Source organism: Neophocaena asiaeorientalis, unplaced genomic scaffold (assembly GCF_003031525.2).
Source record: "Neophocaena asiaeorientalis asiaeorientalis breed wild unplaced genomic scaffold, Neophocaena_asiaeorientalis_V1.1 scaffold91, whole genome shotgun sequence".
NCBI lineage: Eukaryota > Metazoa > Chordata > Mammalia > Artiodactyla > Phocoenidae > Neophocaena > Neophocaena asiaeorientalis.
This window is the reverse complement of record NW_020173198.1, coordinates 7,882,966-7,900,383: the sequence shown is the minus strand read 5'-3', so window position 1 is coordinate 7,900,383 and position 17,418 is coordinate 7,882,966. Positions and strand designations below refer to the sequence as shown.

Below are 17,418 nucleotides of genomic sequence, written 5' to 3'. Positions count from 1 at the left end.
TCCACAGGCTGGTGAGTTCCAAATCTGTATCTCCCTCCCTGACCACTCCCTTGAACTTCAGATCCGCCTACCCAGATGCTTGCTGGACTTCTCCACTTGGACTGAGATGCTCGAGGCACCGTGAACCTTAGCAGGTCCAAATCCTAACTCATCAATTCCCAGAGATCTCACCCTACTCGTTGTATAACCTATCTTAACCAATGGTACCACTGCTCACCTGGTAACCCGAGCTGGAAATCTGGCTCCTTCCTTTCTCCCTCAGCCTCACGTTTCCAATAATCATCAATCTTTCAGATATTCCTGAACCTGTCCTTCCTCCTCATCCCCACGTCATCAGCCTTAATTCAGGCCACCATCATCTCTTAGGAGGGTGATTTTAACAGCTGCCTAATGGGTCTCCCTGCTTTCGTTCTTGTCCCCTTTGATTCTGTTATCTCCCTGCAGCCAGAGGCCACAGTGTCACCTCTCAGCAATATGCCCTACCCCACACACACTAGGCTTCCTGGGATCTGACCCCTGTTCACAGCTCCCATCTCATGTACAGATTTTCCCCACACACTCTATGCTCCAGCCTATTTGTGGTTCTCTGAACTCTTCCCCCTCCACACCTTTCCATGCGCTATTCCCTCTGCCTGGATTACTCTGTGCCCAGCCTCCTACTGCTTAGCATTCAGGTTTGCCTCTTCCAGGAAGTCCTCCCTAAATTCCCCAGACTGGCTTGTACTACTCTTCTGTGCTACTATGCCTCTCTGGGCTGATTACGTTCACACTCAATTACCCACTAACGTATCTGTCTCCCTCTGAAGGCCCTAAGATCTTTGTGGACTTGGATCCTGTCTTTGCAGTTCTAATCAGCACCTAGTAAGTACTTGTTGGGTAAACAAATGGACAGAAATCACGGTATGTATGCTCAAGACCCTTTCCTGTGTGTAATGCCTCAAACTTATGGTGCCCAAGTCTTACTGAGAGCTTGGTGGAAAGACACAAGTTCCCACCTCAGGGCCTCTGCACTTGCTGGCCCACTGCCTGTAATGTTCTTCCTCAGATGTCTCCCTGGTTCATTTTCTTACTTCTCTCAGTTTCGGCTTATCAGAGAGACCTTCCCCAAGCATCCTATGTAAAATAACACCCTCATTGCCTTATTACCCTCGTTTCCCACCCCCTCCCTCTGCGTGCTTGTTACCACCTGACATATCACATAGCTATTGTTTACATGTATCCCCCTTTTAAACATAAGCTCCTTACCAGCAAGGGCTCTGTTTTGATCACTGTCAGTTTCCCTGCTGCCTATAAAAGTGTCCGGCCTTGAATTTATGCTCAAAATCTCTGTTGAATATTGAGTTGAATAACTATCTGATAGCAAACAAAAAAGGAAAGAAAGGGCTTCCCTGGTGGCGCAGTGGTTGAGAGTCCGCCTGACGATGCAGTGGACATGGGTTCGTGCCCCGGTCCGGGGGGATCCCACATGCCGCGGAGCGGCTGGGCCCGTCAGCCATGGCCGCTGAGCCTGCGCGTCCGGAGCCTGTGCTCCGCAACGGGAGAGGTCACAACAGTGAGAGGCTCGCGGCCCGCAAAAAAAAAAAAAAAAAAAAAAAAAAAAAAAAAAAAAAAAAAAAAAAAGAAAAAGAAAGGAAAGGAACAGAGGGACAAAAGGATAGATTCTGATGTGCTTTTTCCTCCTGGCTCTTGCCTTTGGCCCTTGTTTTTGTTTTTCTTTATGTTCTCTTGTACCTGAATCAAAGTATAGATGATTCTGCACTTGTCTAGCCAGGCCCATCTGACCATGGACGTCCTCCCACATAAAGCTCTTACATAAAGGCAGCAGGCATGGGGATTCAGTGCGTGTCTGCGTGTGATAAGAGGTTCCTTAACTTGAGATATGCTGTCCCCGCAGTCCCCAGTTTGCTGATACACACGTGTGGTTTTCCCTGGGATCAGAGGTGCTAATAATGGGTCAGGGCCTTGGTCTCTCCTGAACGCCATGGCTGGGGTCCATCCAGGGAAGCAGCTGGCATCAAGGTGGACGTTTCCCATTGGCATCAGCTTCCTTTGGTCCACTGGTCAAAGAAGTCCAGAGCCCCTTGGGATATCCAGGTCTCCTGGGCAGCCTCTGGTTGTGTGTGCAAGGAGCCTCCTGAAGGCCCCCCTTGCAAAGCATCCCCCCTCATTGGGGTTAGTGGTCCGCCTTCTGCTTCTGCTGCCAAGTCCCTGTAAACAGGTCTACATCTTCTACATTGGGAGGGAGAAGTGCAAAGGATGGAGGGGTCCCTGGGACGTGCCAGGTACGTCACCTATAAGGATTTTGAGACTCCAGAAGGCAGGGGCTGTGTCTATCTTATTCAAGTCTGTCTTTTCCCAGCACCTAGCACAGTGCCTGGCATATATTAGGTGCTCAAAAAAATTTTTCTGGAAAAACTGAATGAACCCTGTGAGGGTATCACTATTATCCCCATTATGCAGAAGCAGCAGCCCCCTGTTATACCCTCCATTTCTGCAGTGCCTGACACACTTATCATTACTTGTTCAAGTTCTTTTTCCCCTGCCAAACCTTAAGCTCCAGGAGGGCAGGGATTGTTCTCTGCTGTATCCCCAGCAGCTAGCACAGTGCCTGGCACATAGTAAGTGATCAGCAAATATTTCTTGACTGACTGATTGAATGGATAGATAGATGGATGAAGCTCAGAGACATTGTGTATTTTATTTAAGCTCACAGAACTAGAGTTGAACCCAGTCTCAGTGACCAGACCATGAAGTCCATGACGGCAGGGATGGAGTCTGGTTTTTCTCATCATAGGATCCGTAGCACCACGGACAGTGCCTACATAGAGCAGGTGCCCAATAAATACTTATTGAGTGAAGAAATGAGTCACAGACTGAGCTTTTCAAAATTATTATTTTGTAACACTATTTAAGGAGATAGGGGCCTCATGTGCAGACATATCACAAGTCCCATTTTGAGAGAAGGCAGCATTTAAAGACACAAGCTGTTTTATGGTAGCGAGGATTAAAGGGGAGAAAACAGGAGCAGAGTGACTGAAATGTGGGCTCCTTTCTCTGTGAGTAGAGTGCTAGCCTGCATCGCCTCACCAGTCAGTAGGAAGCAAGTTGGTAGCCACAGAGCACAGGGTTTCCAGCCACCGATCACTGAGACATCTGGGTCAAGGTGGCCGACAGAAGCAGAGGCAACCAGACCTTCAGGAGCCCTGAAAGGAAAGTGATTACAGGGCTGCTGCTAGCACTGATGTGCACATTTTATGTGCAAAACTAACATGAACTGCTTCCTCTAAACTGACCAATAGGAAAGGACACCCTCTCTGGGCTGATCAGTTAGAAAAAGGAAGCTTTCTCTTTATCTGTCCTGAAAACCAATTAGAAAAAGCTGTCCTCCCAGGTGGGCCAATCTGAAAAGGGCAGGCTTTCCGCAGGCACTAGCCTTGGTATCCCCTCCAAAGGGCACTCTCGTGCAGTGACCAACTTACTCAACCTTGGTGCCCTTGAGGGATATTCGCAAAGGGTAAGCCTCTTGGGGATACCTTGACTCTCCAGCTCTGAGCTCACTGATACTGGGATGAACTAGCTCAGGTCAAATACTAGGTTGATGTAACAACCTGCTCGGATCTAGGTGCCAGGAGCCAAGCAGGACACGAGTTACACAGATTCACTTTTCGTCCAGATTTTCAGTCAATTCAGTGGCCAGAAAAATCAAGGGCCGTGAAAATGCTGCCGGTCCCCGGCCTTTGTGGTCAGAGGAGCAGAGAAGCAGAAAAACAGCGTTTCTTGTTTTTCTGCTGTGTTCATCCCGGCACTAAGCATCCTGAAAAAGGTGTCAGAGATGAGCCTTGAAGCTTCAGGAAGTGCCCAAGGTTCAGATCTAGAGTGTGTGCTCGTTCACTGTGTACAGCTGTGTAACAAGCGAGTATGTGTCTGTATATACAGATAGGCACACACGCAGCTACCGCTGTCACGCACCTTTGTGTGTGACTGTGAATATGTGCACGTGACCTCGTGTGAGGTCTGGGTGGTGTCTGTTCTTGTGCGCCTGTCTGTGCGTGCCTGCGTCCATGCACACTGTTGTAGGACAGCATGGCTATGTGTGCAGCCTCAGGCCCAAGACTTTCCGTAAGTGCCGTCACCTCTTCAGAGCTCAGCTCGAGCAGCCCAGGTACTCCAGCATACCCTGGGCCCACAGATAAAAGCCCCAGAGGAAGGTTCTGGTGCAAGTGCCTGTGCAAAGAGGACCTGAACTTACCCGAGCTACTGGGAGCAGCCCTTGAGACTGTGGCCTGGCTCCCTGTGGGAGGAAACAGAAGGATCAGTGCATGGGGAAGCCTGGGTGAAGCCCCTTTCTTCTGCTCTTCCTTGCAGCTAGAGAAGCCCCAATCTGATCATGTCACTCCCCTGCTTTGGACCCCTCAGGGGCTGCCAGCTACTTTCAAGAGAAAGGCCCAAAACCTTAGCAAGAACCACATGTCAATTATATTTCAGGGTTTGGTCCCCAACCTGCATCAGCTCACCCTCCTCCTTCCAGCCTGCCTGGCTTTATCCCAGTTACTCTAGCACGGTAGGCTCCCTCCTGCCACAGGCCCTTTGCCCATGCTCTACTCTCTCCCTGGGATTCCTCCCTCTCCTCTGCTTCTCCTGACCCCTCTTAGTTAATCCCTTCTCAATTTCCAAACCTCAGCTCCATTCTTCCCCAACCCTCCTCACTAGGTCTGCTCCCCCTAACGGAAGAGCTCAGAGTTCCTGGTCCATTTTCGTGACTGTACTTATCGCAACTGCAGAGATCCATGATTATTTGAATGATGTCTCCCCTACTGGTCCATAGGTGCCACATGAGCCAGCCTTTACCTGTTGCTGCTCATCCTGAGACCCTAGCCACTAGCACAAGGCCTGGCACAAGGCAGGCATGAGAAGACAGCTGTGCAATGAATGAATGAATGAGAACCGGCAAGAGGAAGGCAGCTTATAGTCTACCTCGCCTCGCAGGATTTACTTGCTCCAGTTCTTCAGACCCCAGTAAGACCCCGAGTGCCAGGTTCTGTCACCCCTCCTCATCTCCAGAGAACACTTCTTGCCAGGAATGTGGGGAAGGGAGGGGCCCTCTTACCTTTCCGTATGATGGGACCCAAGTTTAGGACATGGGTTTGGTCTATGAAGCCCCCCCTGCGGAATCTGGTCTCGGAGCAGGTCTGCAGGGAGAGAGGGTGACAAAGAAACCTTTCCACAAGGGAGACTGAATGTGGCCCTGCCAGGGGGAGTGGGCTACACCCTTCACAGGGGCAACCTCCTGCCTCAGGCTGGGACTTGAGGATGGTAGAGGCAGGGGTTGTTAGGAGATGGGTATACGTGGGCTCACGTCCCAGCTCTACCATATGTTAGATGTACGATCTTAGGAAAGTCACTGAGCCTCTGCGCCTCTCTCCCCATACCGAAAAAGGGACTGGTAAAATACCTCCCTCCCAGAGCCGCTGTGAAGTATTAAAAAGTTAACACACATAAGTCGCACTCAGTGCTTAAAAAATGTCCGTTTCTGTTATTAGAATACAAGCTTGCAGATGAGCCAGAGGTTCTGTTGCACTGACCTGACCCCGCCTGACTTCCCCACAGCCTAGGTCTCCTGCCCGGCTACAGCAGCCTCATCTTATTGCTCTGTCTACCCCTGTACTAAAACAGAAAAATGTTTATATGTTTTCTTTGAACCTGTGGCCAAATGTCTTCGGTTATGGGAGCTGGGCGTGGCGGAGGACGTGGCGAGCAGGCTGAGGGAGGGGAGGTGACTCACAGGTTTGCACTTTTCATTCACGGTGTCACAGAGGTACACTTCACAGTGCAGGTAGACCAGGTCATAGTTTCCAGCAAAACGGAACATCTGGACAGAAAAGCGCCCCTGAGGGGACTCCCCATTCTCCTCCACTTGGATGGTTGAGTCCTCCGTGCGTGGACATCTGGGAAGGTTACGTCATATAACATGGTTGGTTAAGCAAACACTCTGGGGCCAGACTTCCTGGATTTAAATCTCATTCCACCACGTATTAGCTGTGTGACCGTGGGCCATTTACTTAACCTTTCTGAGCCTGTTTCCCTATCTACGTAGGAGGAATAATAATTGTAGCCCACACCATAAGATAGTTGCAACGATTAAATGAGTTAAAATTACAAAGTACTTATTACAATACGTGACGTACAATAGGTGATTCATATATATGATTCTAAAGTAAAAATGTCATCGGTACAGAGCTGCAACCATCCTAAAGTCAGCACTTCCTGATTTCCCAGGAAATGGCATGCAGGAATCATTACCTACCATTTATTGGTTGTCCACTGGTGCCTGGTGTTAATTTTAACAATGGAAATGTCTGAGCACTGAGGTCCACTGACCACATTGGAGTGTGTGTGCTCATGTACACACATACACAACGCACCCAAACACATGGATAGAAACTCAAAACTGCACGTTCGGAGACTCACACGGGTGCTGGGCCGGAGCAGTACCCTCAGCAGGCAAATCAAGTACCCTGTCTGCTCTTTCACACGATCTGCTCAAAATGGATTTAGAAAAGGGGCTGCAGGCTGATTGCATAGGAGAACCGAGAAAGGAACTTCTGGGGGTGGTGTTCACTCTGCTCTGTGTCCCCTACAATTCAGATCCGACTTCGCTTGGCAAAATAAAAGCCCTGAGGTTAAGGGGACCCACCTCATGAAAGGCAGAGAGAGTGGCATCCAGCACTGCCCTCGGCAGCCCCAGGCACCCAACCCAAGCAAGGCACCTACGTGTCTCCTCTAGCTGCCCATGGTCTCCCCAACTTGTCTCCTCTTTACACACCCCGTGATATTCTGAGCCTCTCACAGAATGGCGGCTCTCAGCCCAGCTCCCACCCATGCCACGGCAGAAACACAGGGCCACAGCCAGCATTTCTTCATGCTTCTTTTTCAAAACTTTCCAAGCTTCCCACAATGTACATGCTCTACCTTTATACTCAGACAAAAAAAAAAAAAGCTTAAAAAATTCCTGCATGGTAGGTTTTATTTATGCCTATTTCACATACGAGAACATGAATATCCTGAGAGATGAGCTGACTTGTGTCTCAAACTAAGAAATAGCAAAACCAAGATATGAACCCACGTCTCCATGATGCCCCAATCGAGGTCATGCCAGCATCTTCCAAATTTCAGTTCTTTTTTTGCCTTATCCAGAAACCGTCTCCATGAATGTTTTCCTGTTTCCCAATATCTGTATTATTATTTTACATTATTATATTATTATTACTATTTTTCTTTAAATCTACACACCTTTTTACTGAAATACATCTATTTTTTAGGAGATCACAACCACAAATAGCCAACCAGTATTAGTTGCCATATATAAAACATGACCACACTAATGAAAATAAAGTAAAACAGTGCCATTACATTTTACTTAGACACTGTTGACTGTAAAAGGCCCCAAACAGACTTCTGCTCTCCTTTCTTTTCGTTGCAAAGGGAGATTAACAAATAACAGAAGTGTGAGCATCAGATGAGCACCCGGCTGAGACTTTCCCCCTTGATTTGACCACGCAGATTCTAAGAGAACTGAAACAGAAATAGGTCAGTGTCTCCTGGGAGTGCTTTCTCTGATTGCACTATTAAAATTGCAAATGCCCTCCCCTTTTCCTGCTTAAGTTTTTTCCCGTAGCCTCTTCATCGTTAATATGCCATGGAAGTCACTTTTGTTTAATTGTTGGTCTCCCTGCTTAGAATATCAGCTATATGGGGGCAGAGATTTTTGTCCCTTCTATTCACTGTTATTCACACAGCCTGGCACACGAAAACTTCCAAAAATATTGGTTCAATTTATGAATGAGACTGTGAGCTACTTTCTCACAGTGTGGTTCATGGTTCTCTAATGCACTTGAGCCAAAGGCAGCCCATCTGTGTCCTCCCTGTTTCAGTTGGCCCTTGGCTAACCATACCTCCACTGCACTCCTCCCAGCCAAGTGCCAGCCTGCTCCTGCCTGGGGCCTGCCTCTCCATCAGGTTTCTCATCCTTTTCTGAGTCCTGGACCCCCTCCACCATCTGGTGAAGCCCATGCTTCCCTCCTCAAAAAGAATGCCTTAAATGCATAAACTAAATTACATAAGATTATAAAGAAAACCAATTAAACATAGTCTTAAACTATTAAAACTTTTGATACATGCATTATATATTTACATATCTATTATATAAATGTATATATATTTACAAGTACATGGATTTGATATTACATCAAATAATATCTAGTAGAAGTTCTAATACTATAGTAACTAAAAAGTATGATGTGTGCAAATGTTTTCATATGTCCTGCTAATGTTTCTGTGGTTTCTTGCCTATATCATAAGGAATGGCAATGCTAAATTTCAGCTAGAGGTGAATGAATATAAAAATGTACTTTGTACCCATCCAAGTCCAAAGACCCTCCCTGCTCCCAAATTCCACCCATGGGCCTTACCTGTCCTGGATGATGAAGTACTTCAAGGGGTCTGTGGCATTGCTGCTGGGTGTGGCATAGCAGTTGGTCATCAGCAGTGCAAACCGGGACAAGTCGCCCCCATCCAGCATGGTGCCCACATAGAGAAACGCCTCGGTGGACAGGGTCACGGAGGAGCCTTGGTAGGGCTGTATGTAGGCAGGGCTCTGGAAGAGCGCCATCCACACGGTGAACGTTCCGGTCCCACCCATGCTGATGTTTAGGGTGCTGCGGGAGGAGAGGGGCTGGTGAGAGAACCGGAGCTGAGAACAACAACAGACAGCTCATCAGGACTGGAACCCACCAACCATTGCTCCGTAAACTACAATGGGCACACACAGGTCACTTAGGGATCTTGGTGAAATGCAGGTTCTGGTTCTACAGGTTTGGGGTGGGGCTCAGGGTTCTGCTTTTCTAACGAGCTCCCAGGTGATGCTGCCGCTTCTGATCCATAGACCGTATTTTCTGTAACATGTCCACCCCCTCAGGTGTGGCCCCTGCATTCAAGAAGTGCAGCAAGCACTTTCTCTAGGGAATCACCTAGATTCCTTTTTTGGTCTTAATCCAGAACGGTTTAAAAAGATGGGCTATGAGTCCTACAGGCCTTAGTCAGAGTTCTGGCTCCACCTACAGCAGAAGATTGGGGATTGTAAAATGGGTTATTTTAAATCACATTAAAAACAGTCACGCTGATGTAGACTCCACGGGATTATCCTACAAAGGACACTGAAAGACTGATGCCCGAGGAAATGGGGTACATGAGGAATAGTAATGTGGAAGTCCATTTCAGAGGTGAGAATGGGGTTATTGGTTTGGACTTGGTTAGACTGGAATGAGATTTCTAGCTCAAGCCAGAGAGAGATCTGCATACAGATGTGTTGTTCCCTGCAACCTACCAGGCCTGGGACGCGGCCACATTGCTCCAGGGCACTGCTTGGCCAGGTGATGCTCCACACAAAGGCAGACAATGAGTAACTGTCTTCCTTCAAGTCAGCCAAGCACCCTCATCAGTGCCCAGTGCCCTTCCCCAAGTCTGTTTGGCCCAGGGAACATGTGACCATGGGCAAGCTTCAAAGAAAAGGTCATGGTAGAGTGGGGACTCTATGCCTGACGGCCTGGGTTTGAATCCCAGCTCTGTCATTTACTAGCCTCTACAACTCTGGACAATTTACTAAACCTTCTTTGACCTTCAATTTCCATATCTGTATAATGGGAATAATAATAATACTTACGCCTCTTGGGGTGTGCTAAGTTTTCAATGAGATGTTCCATGTAGAGCACTTAGCACAATGCCTGACATGTGGTCAGCTCTCAGTAAACACTTGTTATTATTACAACTATTATTTTTGTCCAGTATCAGCCTCATTGGCTTGTGATTCATCCTATTCAGAGACTTTCAAGTTTATTCAGCAACAGGATCCTTTTATTCTTTTAAATAATAAAACTGATAAAGAAGATGTGGTACATGATATATACAAAGGAATACTACTCAGCTATAAAAAAGGATGAAATCATGCCATCTGCAGCAACACGGATGCAACTAGAGATCATCGTGCTAAGTGAAGTAAGTCAGACAGAGAAAGACAAACACCATAGATATCACTTATATGTGGAATCTAAAATATGACACAAATGAACCTGTCTATGAAACAGAAACAGACTCACGGACATAGAGAACAGACTTGTGGTTGCCAAGGCGGAGGGGGTTGGGGAGGGACGGAGTGGGAGTTTGGGGTTAGCAGATGTAAGCTTTATATACAGAATGGATAAACAACAAGGTCCTACTGTAGAGCACAGGGAACTATATTCAATATCCTATGATAAACCATAATGGAAAAGAATATGAAAAGAGAATGTGTGTGTGTGTGTGTGTGTGTGTGTGTGTGTGTGTGTGTATATATATATATATATATATATATATCTGAATCACCTTGCTATATGTAGAAGTTAACACAACATTGTAAATCAACTATACTTCAATTTAAAAAATAGGAAAAAAAATAAAACCTCATGTGGCACTCAATGTGGGTGGAAGTTTTCTGGTTCCCACCCCTAAATCACCTCGTTAAAGACCCTCACACTCCAAGAAGCATAAATTGTAAACCCCTCTTTATTCAAACTCCTTCCATTTACAGAGAAGGAAACTGAGGTCCAGATACGGAGTACAATTTGCCCAGTCCCATAGCAGGTCTGAACTGAGACCTCTCCCTCCTTTCCTCTGGTCCAACCACCCCACCCCTCTGATAAGCCAGGGACCCTAATATCGGTTTCACCTCTGCAGAGCACTTTTGTGCTTCTAAGAAAGACAGTCGAGCATTGCCAAACCCATTTCACATATGAGAAGACTGACACTCAGAGTGGGCCATCAACTTCCCAAAGCCATCTGTGGGATGGAGCCGGGATTTGAAAGCAGCCTCCAGACATCCTAGCTGGGCTCCTTAGGGGCTCCTTATGGAGTCCAACACTACCTCCCAGCCACCTCCCTCCACCCAGCTTCTTATGGGCGGCAGTTGACAGGGAAGCTAAGGGCCTGGTGCCTAAGGGGTTGTGGGGTGGAGCCGGCCAGGGACGTTGGGGACCCTCTCTGGCCGCACCTGACCATTGGCTGCAGGGAGGTCTTCAGGCTGACTTTCATGTCCAGGGGATAGGAGCACGCAAAGTTGATTTTGATGTTGCGGTCACGGATGATGAGCTCATCTGCCAGGTAGAGAGTATTGCTGTATGTGGCATGAGTTTCATTCCTCTGTGTTAGGGTGGGGAGGTGGGGGGAGGGAGGGTGGAAAAAGGGGCATAGAATCTGAGTAAGGTTCAAAGCCAAAGGTGTTGAAACTGCCCTCCCAGTTTCCGTGAGCACGACTCATGTGCTAGCCCCCTTCCCTCACCCCAGCTAAACGCACATACTGCGTCACTGCACTGGCCCTGCAATGACCCTAAGAGGCAAGGCAAGCACCTCCCTGCCTCTTGAAAGGAGACAGAAGTTCATGGGAACTGCGTGACTTGCCCCCGGTACAGGGGCTCTAACAAGCCTGGACTCTTCCCATCACCCCATGCTTCCTCTCGCAAACACTACAAAGACTGAAAACCACGTACCGAGTCATCATTAATGGTGGAACTTCAAAAAGCCATATCTGGCAAATGACAGTTTTTTCCTTGTTTCTTTTGTCCTCTTTCTTTTTCTTTTGGGGGATGAGGGAGATGGGAGGAAGCAGAGCCCACTCACACAAGTGTTTACCTCTGGGTCCCTTTGGAGGAGGCTTCTATAGCTGAGGTCCTAGGTCTACAAACATCAGTGATGCAGACCCTGCCTCCCAGGATGGCCAGAGACAAACAGATCTGCTTCTGAACTCAGCGCTGATACCTACTGGCTTAGAATAGTCATTGCACTGTCTGGGCCTGACCTTTCCCATCTGTAAAATGGGGAACTATCACTATGGATCATCCTCTTATTTGCAGCTAACGATTACCGAGCACTTATTATGTGCCAGTCACTGTCCTGATCATTTCACACACATTAACTCCTTTAACCCTCTTAACCCTATGCAGTAGGTACTATTGTTACTCCATGTTACAGCTGAGGAAGCTGAGGCACAGCTAGGTTAACTCAGTCACCCAAACTCACACAGCTAGCAAGTGGTAGGGCTAGGCTTGAACCAGGCAGTGCTCTGACCCTGTCCCACATTGGCCAGAACGTACCGTCATCACCGTCCCACAGGGCCCATCCCTGGCTGGGGTCACCACGGACATCCAGTCCCGGTCGCCCCTCTCAGTGAAGCCTGAGCACTGGCTGTCTCGCAGGTACATGAAGACCTTCTCAAAGCCCAGGCTCTGGACCTGGCACTTGCCCAGGGACAGCTTAATGTCATTGACCCCACATTCCAGCCTGCGCTCCAGGAGGGAGAGATCTGAAATGATTAGGGAAGGCAGGATTGGAGGGAGGTCTGGGACCACAATTCAGGGTACAGCACATCCCCAGGGCCCAGGCCCAGCTAGCCAGGTTGGCCACCAGCTGGGGGTACTCAGACTCGCTTTGGTCTCCCGCTGTGGTCTCCCTTCTGAGAGAGATGGAGACATGAGACTGGATTCCCAGCTCACTGGATGGATCCACGTGACCAACCACCAGACCACGTTACCCTAAGAGTAGGTTGTATACAAAGAACAGTAGTATCTTTGGGTCATTCACTGCCCAGGCATTAAATAACATTGAATCCCAGGAAAAGAAAACAAAACAACACAACAAGCAAACAAAGAAAGCTAATAAGTTAACTGCAATTTCTTTCCATCCTTTCTACATCAAGGAGACAGTCGTCAATAGCTGCTAATGTTTTCAGTGCCCTACACTTGGTAATTTTCCTTTGAAACAACAGAGTGCAGACCTCTGGCTAAGTATTTGCAGCACATAACAAAATACGGTTGGACTTTTTAAATTGAAGTATTTACACAGCTGCTGAAACTGAATCACTTTCTTTCATTGTATTCATTTTCACTGTTACCGTCTACCTCTACGTAGGGTAAGTGTTACTTCCCACAGACAGACACAGCAGTAAACTTCAATGTCCCAAGTTTACTTAAAAGAAGGATGTCACTAATATCAGGACTGGAATTTGGGAAATACTAGCCTGCTTCAGTCATTATACATATGGGGAAACAGGTTTAGAGATGGCCAGGGCCCAGCTCAGGGTCCTCAGCTGGTCAGTGGAGGGCCGGGCCCAAGAAACTGCAGACTGCGGGCCACGCCTGCATTCTTGTGCTGCAGGAATATGGTTCAGGTAGCCTCGGGCCAAAAGGTGGCAGCCACTTGCGTATCCACTGTGGTGCAGGGGGCCTCAGAAAGAAGGCTGGGGGTGAGGTTGTTCCCCAAGCTCTGGGAGCCCAGAGAGCTTCTTGCTGGATTAAATGGATGTTACCGGACCGGCTTTCCACTCAGATTGGATAATAAGCATTCCCTGGATCATCCCCACAGGCCCCCAATTCCCACACAGGAATGTGTCCCTCCCCTGGTCGCTGACATTTCTCAGCACCTCCCCTCCTCCCCGCTGGCCTCACCGGTGATGCTGAAGTCCTGTTTGCACTGGCAGTGCCATCTGCCATTATCCGATTTGCAGTCCTCGTCCACACTACACTCCTCACACGTCCCCTCCACGGAACCGGGGTCTGCAGGGTTATAGACAGACAGTCAACAAAGATGCGCTCCAGTCCCTCGAGGCGCCCACGCCGCCCGGTTGCGGTGGCGGGGAGTCACCCACTCACCTGTGCAGTAAGCCAGATGGCACTCGGGGGGCGCCGTCAGGTTATAGACATAGTAGCCGCCGGCACAGGCCTTCACCTGGACGAGCGCGTCCCACAGGCAGCAGTGGCCGCTCCAGTGCGCGCAGGCCCTGCGGCTCACGATGCCCTCGCTGCTCGACGGGTGCGTGCCGTTGAGCCACATGGGGGCGGCCGTGTTGCAGCGCAGGACGGGCACGCAGGTCTCGGCCAGGCGCACGCCGCCCTGGCCCACGAAGCGGTACCAGCCGGCCACGTCGGAGTCACAGGCGTAGCCCGCGCCGTACTGGGCGCTGCGCCAGTACTCGTCCAGGATACGGTGGGCCTGGCACGGGTCGGCGCACACGAGCGTGTCGCCCTCATGCACGCAGTCCAGGCCAGGCCCGCAGGAGCCCGGGGAGCACTCACAGTGCCTCCCGTCCCCCCAGTAGCCCGCCGGGCACACACACGAGTAGTTGCCCTCGCTGTTGACGCAGGAGGCCAGGGTGTGGCAGTGGCTGAGCCCTGGCTCTGCACACTCGTCCACGTCCATGCAGCCGAGCTCGGAGCTCAGGCGGAAGCCTTCGGGGCAGACGCACGTGTAGGAACCTGGGGTGTTCACGCAGCTGCTGGGGGCGGAGCAGTTGTGTGTCCCAGGAGTGGCGCATTCGTCCAGGTCCTCGCACTCGAGGCCGTCGCCAGTGAAGCCCGCCTGGCAGGAGCACGTAGTGGCAGCCCCATCCTCCGAGCAGGTGGCATTGCTGTGACATTCAGAGCAGCCTCCTGCGGACAGAAGAGACCAGACTCAGAGTGGAGGCCGCTAGGCCACTGGTCACCCAGAGACTCTTCCCGTGTCCCTTAGGGTACCCACGTTCTTTAAGACTTAGTTCATAGCCGACCACCTTCGAAAGAAACAAACCAAACTCCCCTGATGGCGTCTAAGCATTGCCTTCAAGCTGTGTCTTCTTTTCAAATGTCCACCTTTCCACCTCCAGAGGAATCATGCAGAGTTCTCGACACTTTGGTAGCACTTAGGTGACCCTGTCACCCCTTCCCCGACTTGGTACATTCTACGCCTTTTGCTCAGATCTCCTTCCCTGCTTCCTCTCTCTATCTGGCGGTGGCAGTCACGCTTTGTTCCTCTGTGACAATAATAATAAGATCGTATGGAGAAATCCAAACGAACCTTCTGGCCAACCCGATAACAGTAAAGATAGTGAGCTGTTGTTTATTAAGCACCTAGTACATTCCAGACACTGGGATAGGCACTTTCTATTCATTAGCGCATTGAATCCTCTTCAGCGGCCCTGGGGAATGACTTTCGTACTTGCCCTTATTTGAAAGGTGAGGAAACAAGATCCAGAAGTCTTAAGCCACTTGCTCCACTGGTGAGCAGCAGAGTTAGGACACAAACCGAGGTGGCAGGACCATAGAGTGTGTGCTCTTAACCACGACAACACGATGGTGTTTACTCCCTGTCCCAAAGTACCGCAGCTGGGGATTGTGGGGTGGTGGCCAGCTCCCTCCTCCAAGGAAAGGCTGAAGCAATGTGCGACCCAATGGAACGGTCACTTAAGTGTTAAACGGGAGGTATTTGGGAGCCACCTGGGTGTGTTCAAATCTCCTGTGTGGTTGCATATGTTCTTGACCTTCCAGTGAAGTGCCAGGGGGCCTTAGTGATGTTCTAGACTTTTTGTCTCTCAATATGTGATCCAAGGACCACAGCGTCATCATTATCTGGGAGCTTATTAGAATGCAGAGTCTCAGGCCCCACTCCAGACTTACTGAATCAGAAACTGCATTTCAGTAAAATTCCTGGGTGCGTCCTATGTACCTTATAGAGTAAGAAATGCATGTAGAATAAAGACTGTGCAACTCTCAAGCATAATAGGAGGGGGATCGAAACCGCCCCTGCTCATGCGGGTACTGCTCGCTATACGCACACAGCACTTACTCGCTGCCGAGGTGTCAGAGGCTGCAGCTATGACGACCCAAGAGGTCACCACCACTACCATCCACATTAAGGTCGAAGAGAAAAGCCGCTTCATCTTTTCTGCTCTCCTCAGCTACTTCTGGTCTGGGGAGACTTTCCCAAAGGCAAGGAAAAGTTGGCCTCTTGGGGTTTCCAACTTGTCCTTGACACCTGAAGTCCTGTGAACAGAGACGGATGGGATAAACACGTGATCTAACTCCCAGCCCCACAGTTGGGAGGAGTACTTTGGTTGCGCACTGCCTGAGTCCAGGAGATGCCATTTATGTGAACCACAAAAAGTGTGTATTGTTGTGGCCCTTGCTTTGGTGGGGTTTTCCCCTCTGTGGCCCTACTCTTAACTCCCACTCACATCCCAGCATCAGCTTCCCCAGTTCCAGCGCATTTGGAAGAACTGAATCTCTCATCTGGAGCAGGAACCAGCAAGACGGGGGAGTGTTCTGGACTCACCGTCTTACTGGAGGCAGCTTTGGGTCTTAACAGCCAACTCCTGATCTCCTGATGGGAAACTTTGAACTTGCCCAGATACGTTTATTCATTCAACAAACATTTATTGAGTAGTTACTATGTGCCAAACAGGGAACTATGCACCAAGGTGACAGACAAAGTCCCTGACTTCATGCAGCTCACATATTGTGAAGAAGTGGCTTGAGATAAGCAACTTGAGAGGTGATTAACCTTCGTAATGTATTTTAACGTTTCCAGAGTGCTCACTTATTATTTCACCCACCTGGCAAAATAATCTACTATTACCCCAATTTTTACAGCAGCAAAATAGCGTAGCATGGTGGTTAAATATGTGGGATCTGGAGCCTGCAACCAGGATTCAAATCCCTATTTTACCAATCACTATGGTTGGTAAACTCATCGTGTGACACTGGGCAATGTATTTCAATTCGCTAAGACTTAGTTTCCTCATCTATGAAATAGAGATCAGTGCTTGCACAAACTGAGTGACTACAATACATCAGGCTCACTGTGAAGAAGTCCCTTGTCATCAAAGAACCTGTGACCTAGAAAAGTGTTTTGCAAGTCTTTGAGACAATAATCTGCTATAAGGAAATTAGTTTATGCCATGACCCAGTACAGCTGCTTGTACACACACACACACACACACACACACGCACATGCACACGTGAAATGAATGTTTTATAAAACAATTCTTACCATTACGGTGTGCATTCTTTGATGACATATTCTATTGTATTTAATTAAAATAAAATTCTGAATGTAATCCACGAATGGTTTCATGATCCACTAATAGGTTGTGACCTATAGTTTGGCTAATAACCGCCTGCATATTGTGGTCCAGGGATTAACTGAGATGAGATGTGCAAAGCAGGCTCAGAGCAGATACTCTTGGTCACTGCTGCATACCCCACTGCCTGGTACATAGTAGCCACTTCACTAATAGGAATTGAATGAATGAAAAAATTGTTGTTAGGGAAGCACAGGCTGAGAGAGAGGGGGATCGACTTACCAAAGCTCACGGAGCCAATGGTCAGCAGAGTGATGACTCAACCTAGGTCTGACCCAAGTGTCCAATCTCTTCATTTCTGCTCCCCCCTCCCTCAAACAGAATGGAAATCAGCAGAAGACCAGATGGGGAGAAGTGGCTAGGAGAAGTGAGAGCTGCAGAAAGCCTTACCTGAAGCCAGAAAGGTAGGATTAATCCGTTTACAAGTGTGTGCCTCCTATATA

At 48.9% G+C, this 17,418-nt stretch overlaps 1 protein-coding gene and 1 long non-coding RNA gene across 3 annotated transcripts in view; one reads left to right on the top strand and one right to left on the bottom strand.

The window, feature by feature from the left end:
• Window positions 1-2,874: 2,874 nt before the first annotated feature.
• UMOD (uromodulin) lies at window positions 2,875-17,418 on the bottom strand. 2 transcript variants are annotated; one of them, XM_024744354.1, is made up of 11 exons: window positions 17,366-17,418; window positions 15,682-15,878; window positions 13,734-14,510; window positions 13,530-13,637; window positions 12,180-12,388; window positions 11,081-11,229; window positions 8,469-8,714; window positions 5,783-5,945; window positions 5,108-5,189; window positions 4,250-4,291; window positions 2,875-3,203 (listed from the first exon to the last, which is right to left on the bottom strand). In XM_024744354.1, exons 2-11 carry the CDS (start codon window positions 15,773-15,775, stop codon window positions 3,142-3,144), a joined length of 1,932 nt encoding a protein of 643 aa, XP_024600122.1. In that variant the 5' UTR covers window positions 15,776-15,878; window positions 17,366-17,418; the 3' UTR covers window positions 2,875-3,141. The 2 variants fall into 2 exon arrangements, with proteins under 2 accessions (XP_024600122.1, XP_024600123.1); XM_024744355.1 differs by lacking the exon at window positions 17,366-17,418 and adding an exon at window positions 17,198-17,269.
• The window catches only part of LOC112399281 (uncharacterized), a 19,992-nt gene continuing 19,873 nt past the window's right edge, over window positions 17,300-17,418 (top strand). The window contains exon 1 of the long non-coding RNA XR_003003197.1: window positions 17,300-17,379. This is a non-coding gene — a long non-coding RNA (uncharacterized LOC112399281). The remainder of the gene's footprint in view (window positions 17,380-17,418) is intronic.

What these genes read in the sequence shown, in the direction of transcription:
- UMOD (XM_024744354.1), bottom strand. Translation starts at nt 15,775, where the DNA reads ATGAAGCGGCTTTTCTCTTCGACCTTAATGTGGATGGTAGTGGTGGTG. An exon ending in CTCTGACACCTCGGCAGCGA is followed by an intron (nt 14,511 to 15,681) that starts GTAAGTGCTGTG and finishes TTCTGTCCGCAG; the next exon opens with GAGGCTGCTCTGAATGTCAC. An exon ending in GGGTCCCATCATACGGAAAG is followed by an intron (nt 4,292 to 5,107) that starts GTAAGAGGGCCC and finishes TTCCTCCCACAG; the next exon opens with GGAGCCAGGCCACAGTCTCA.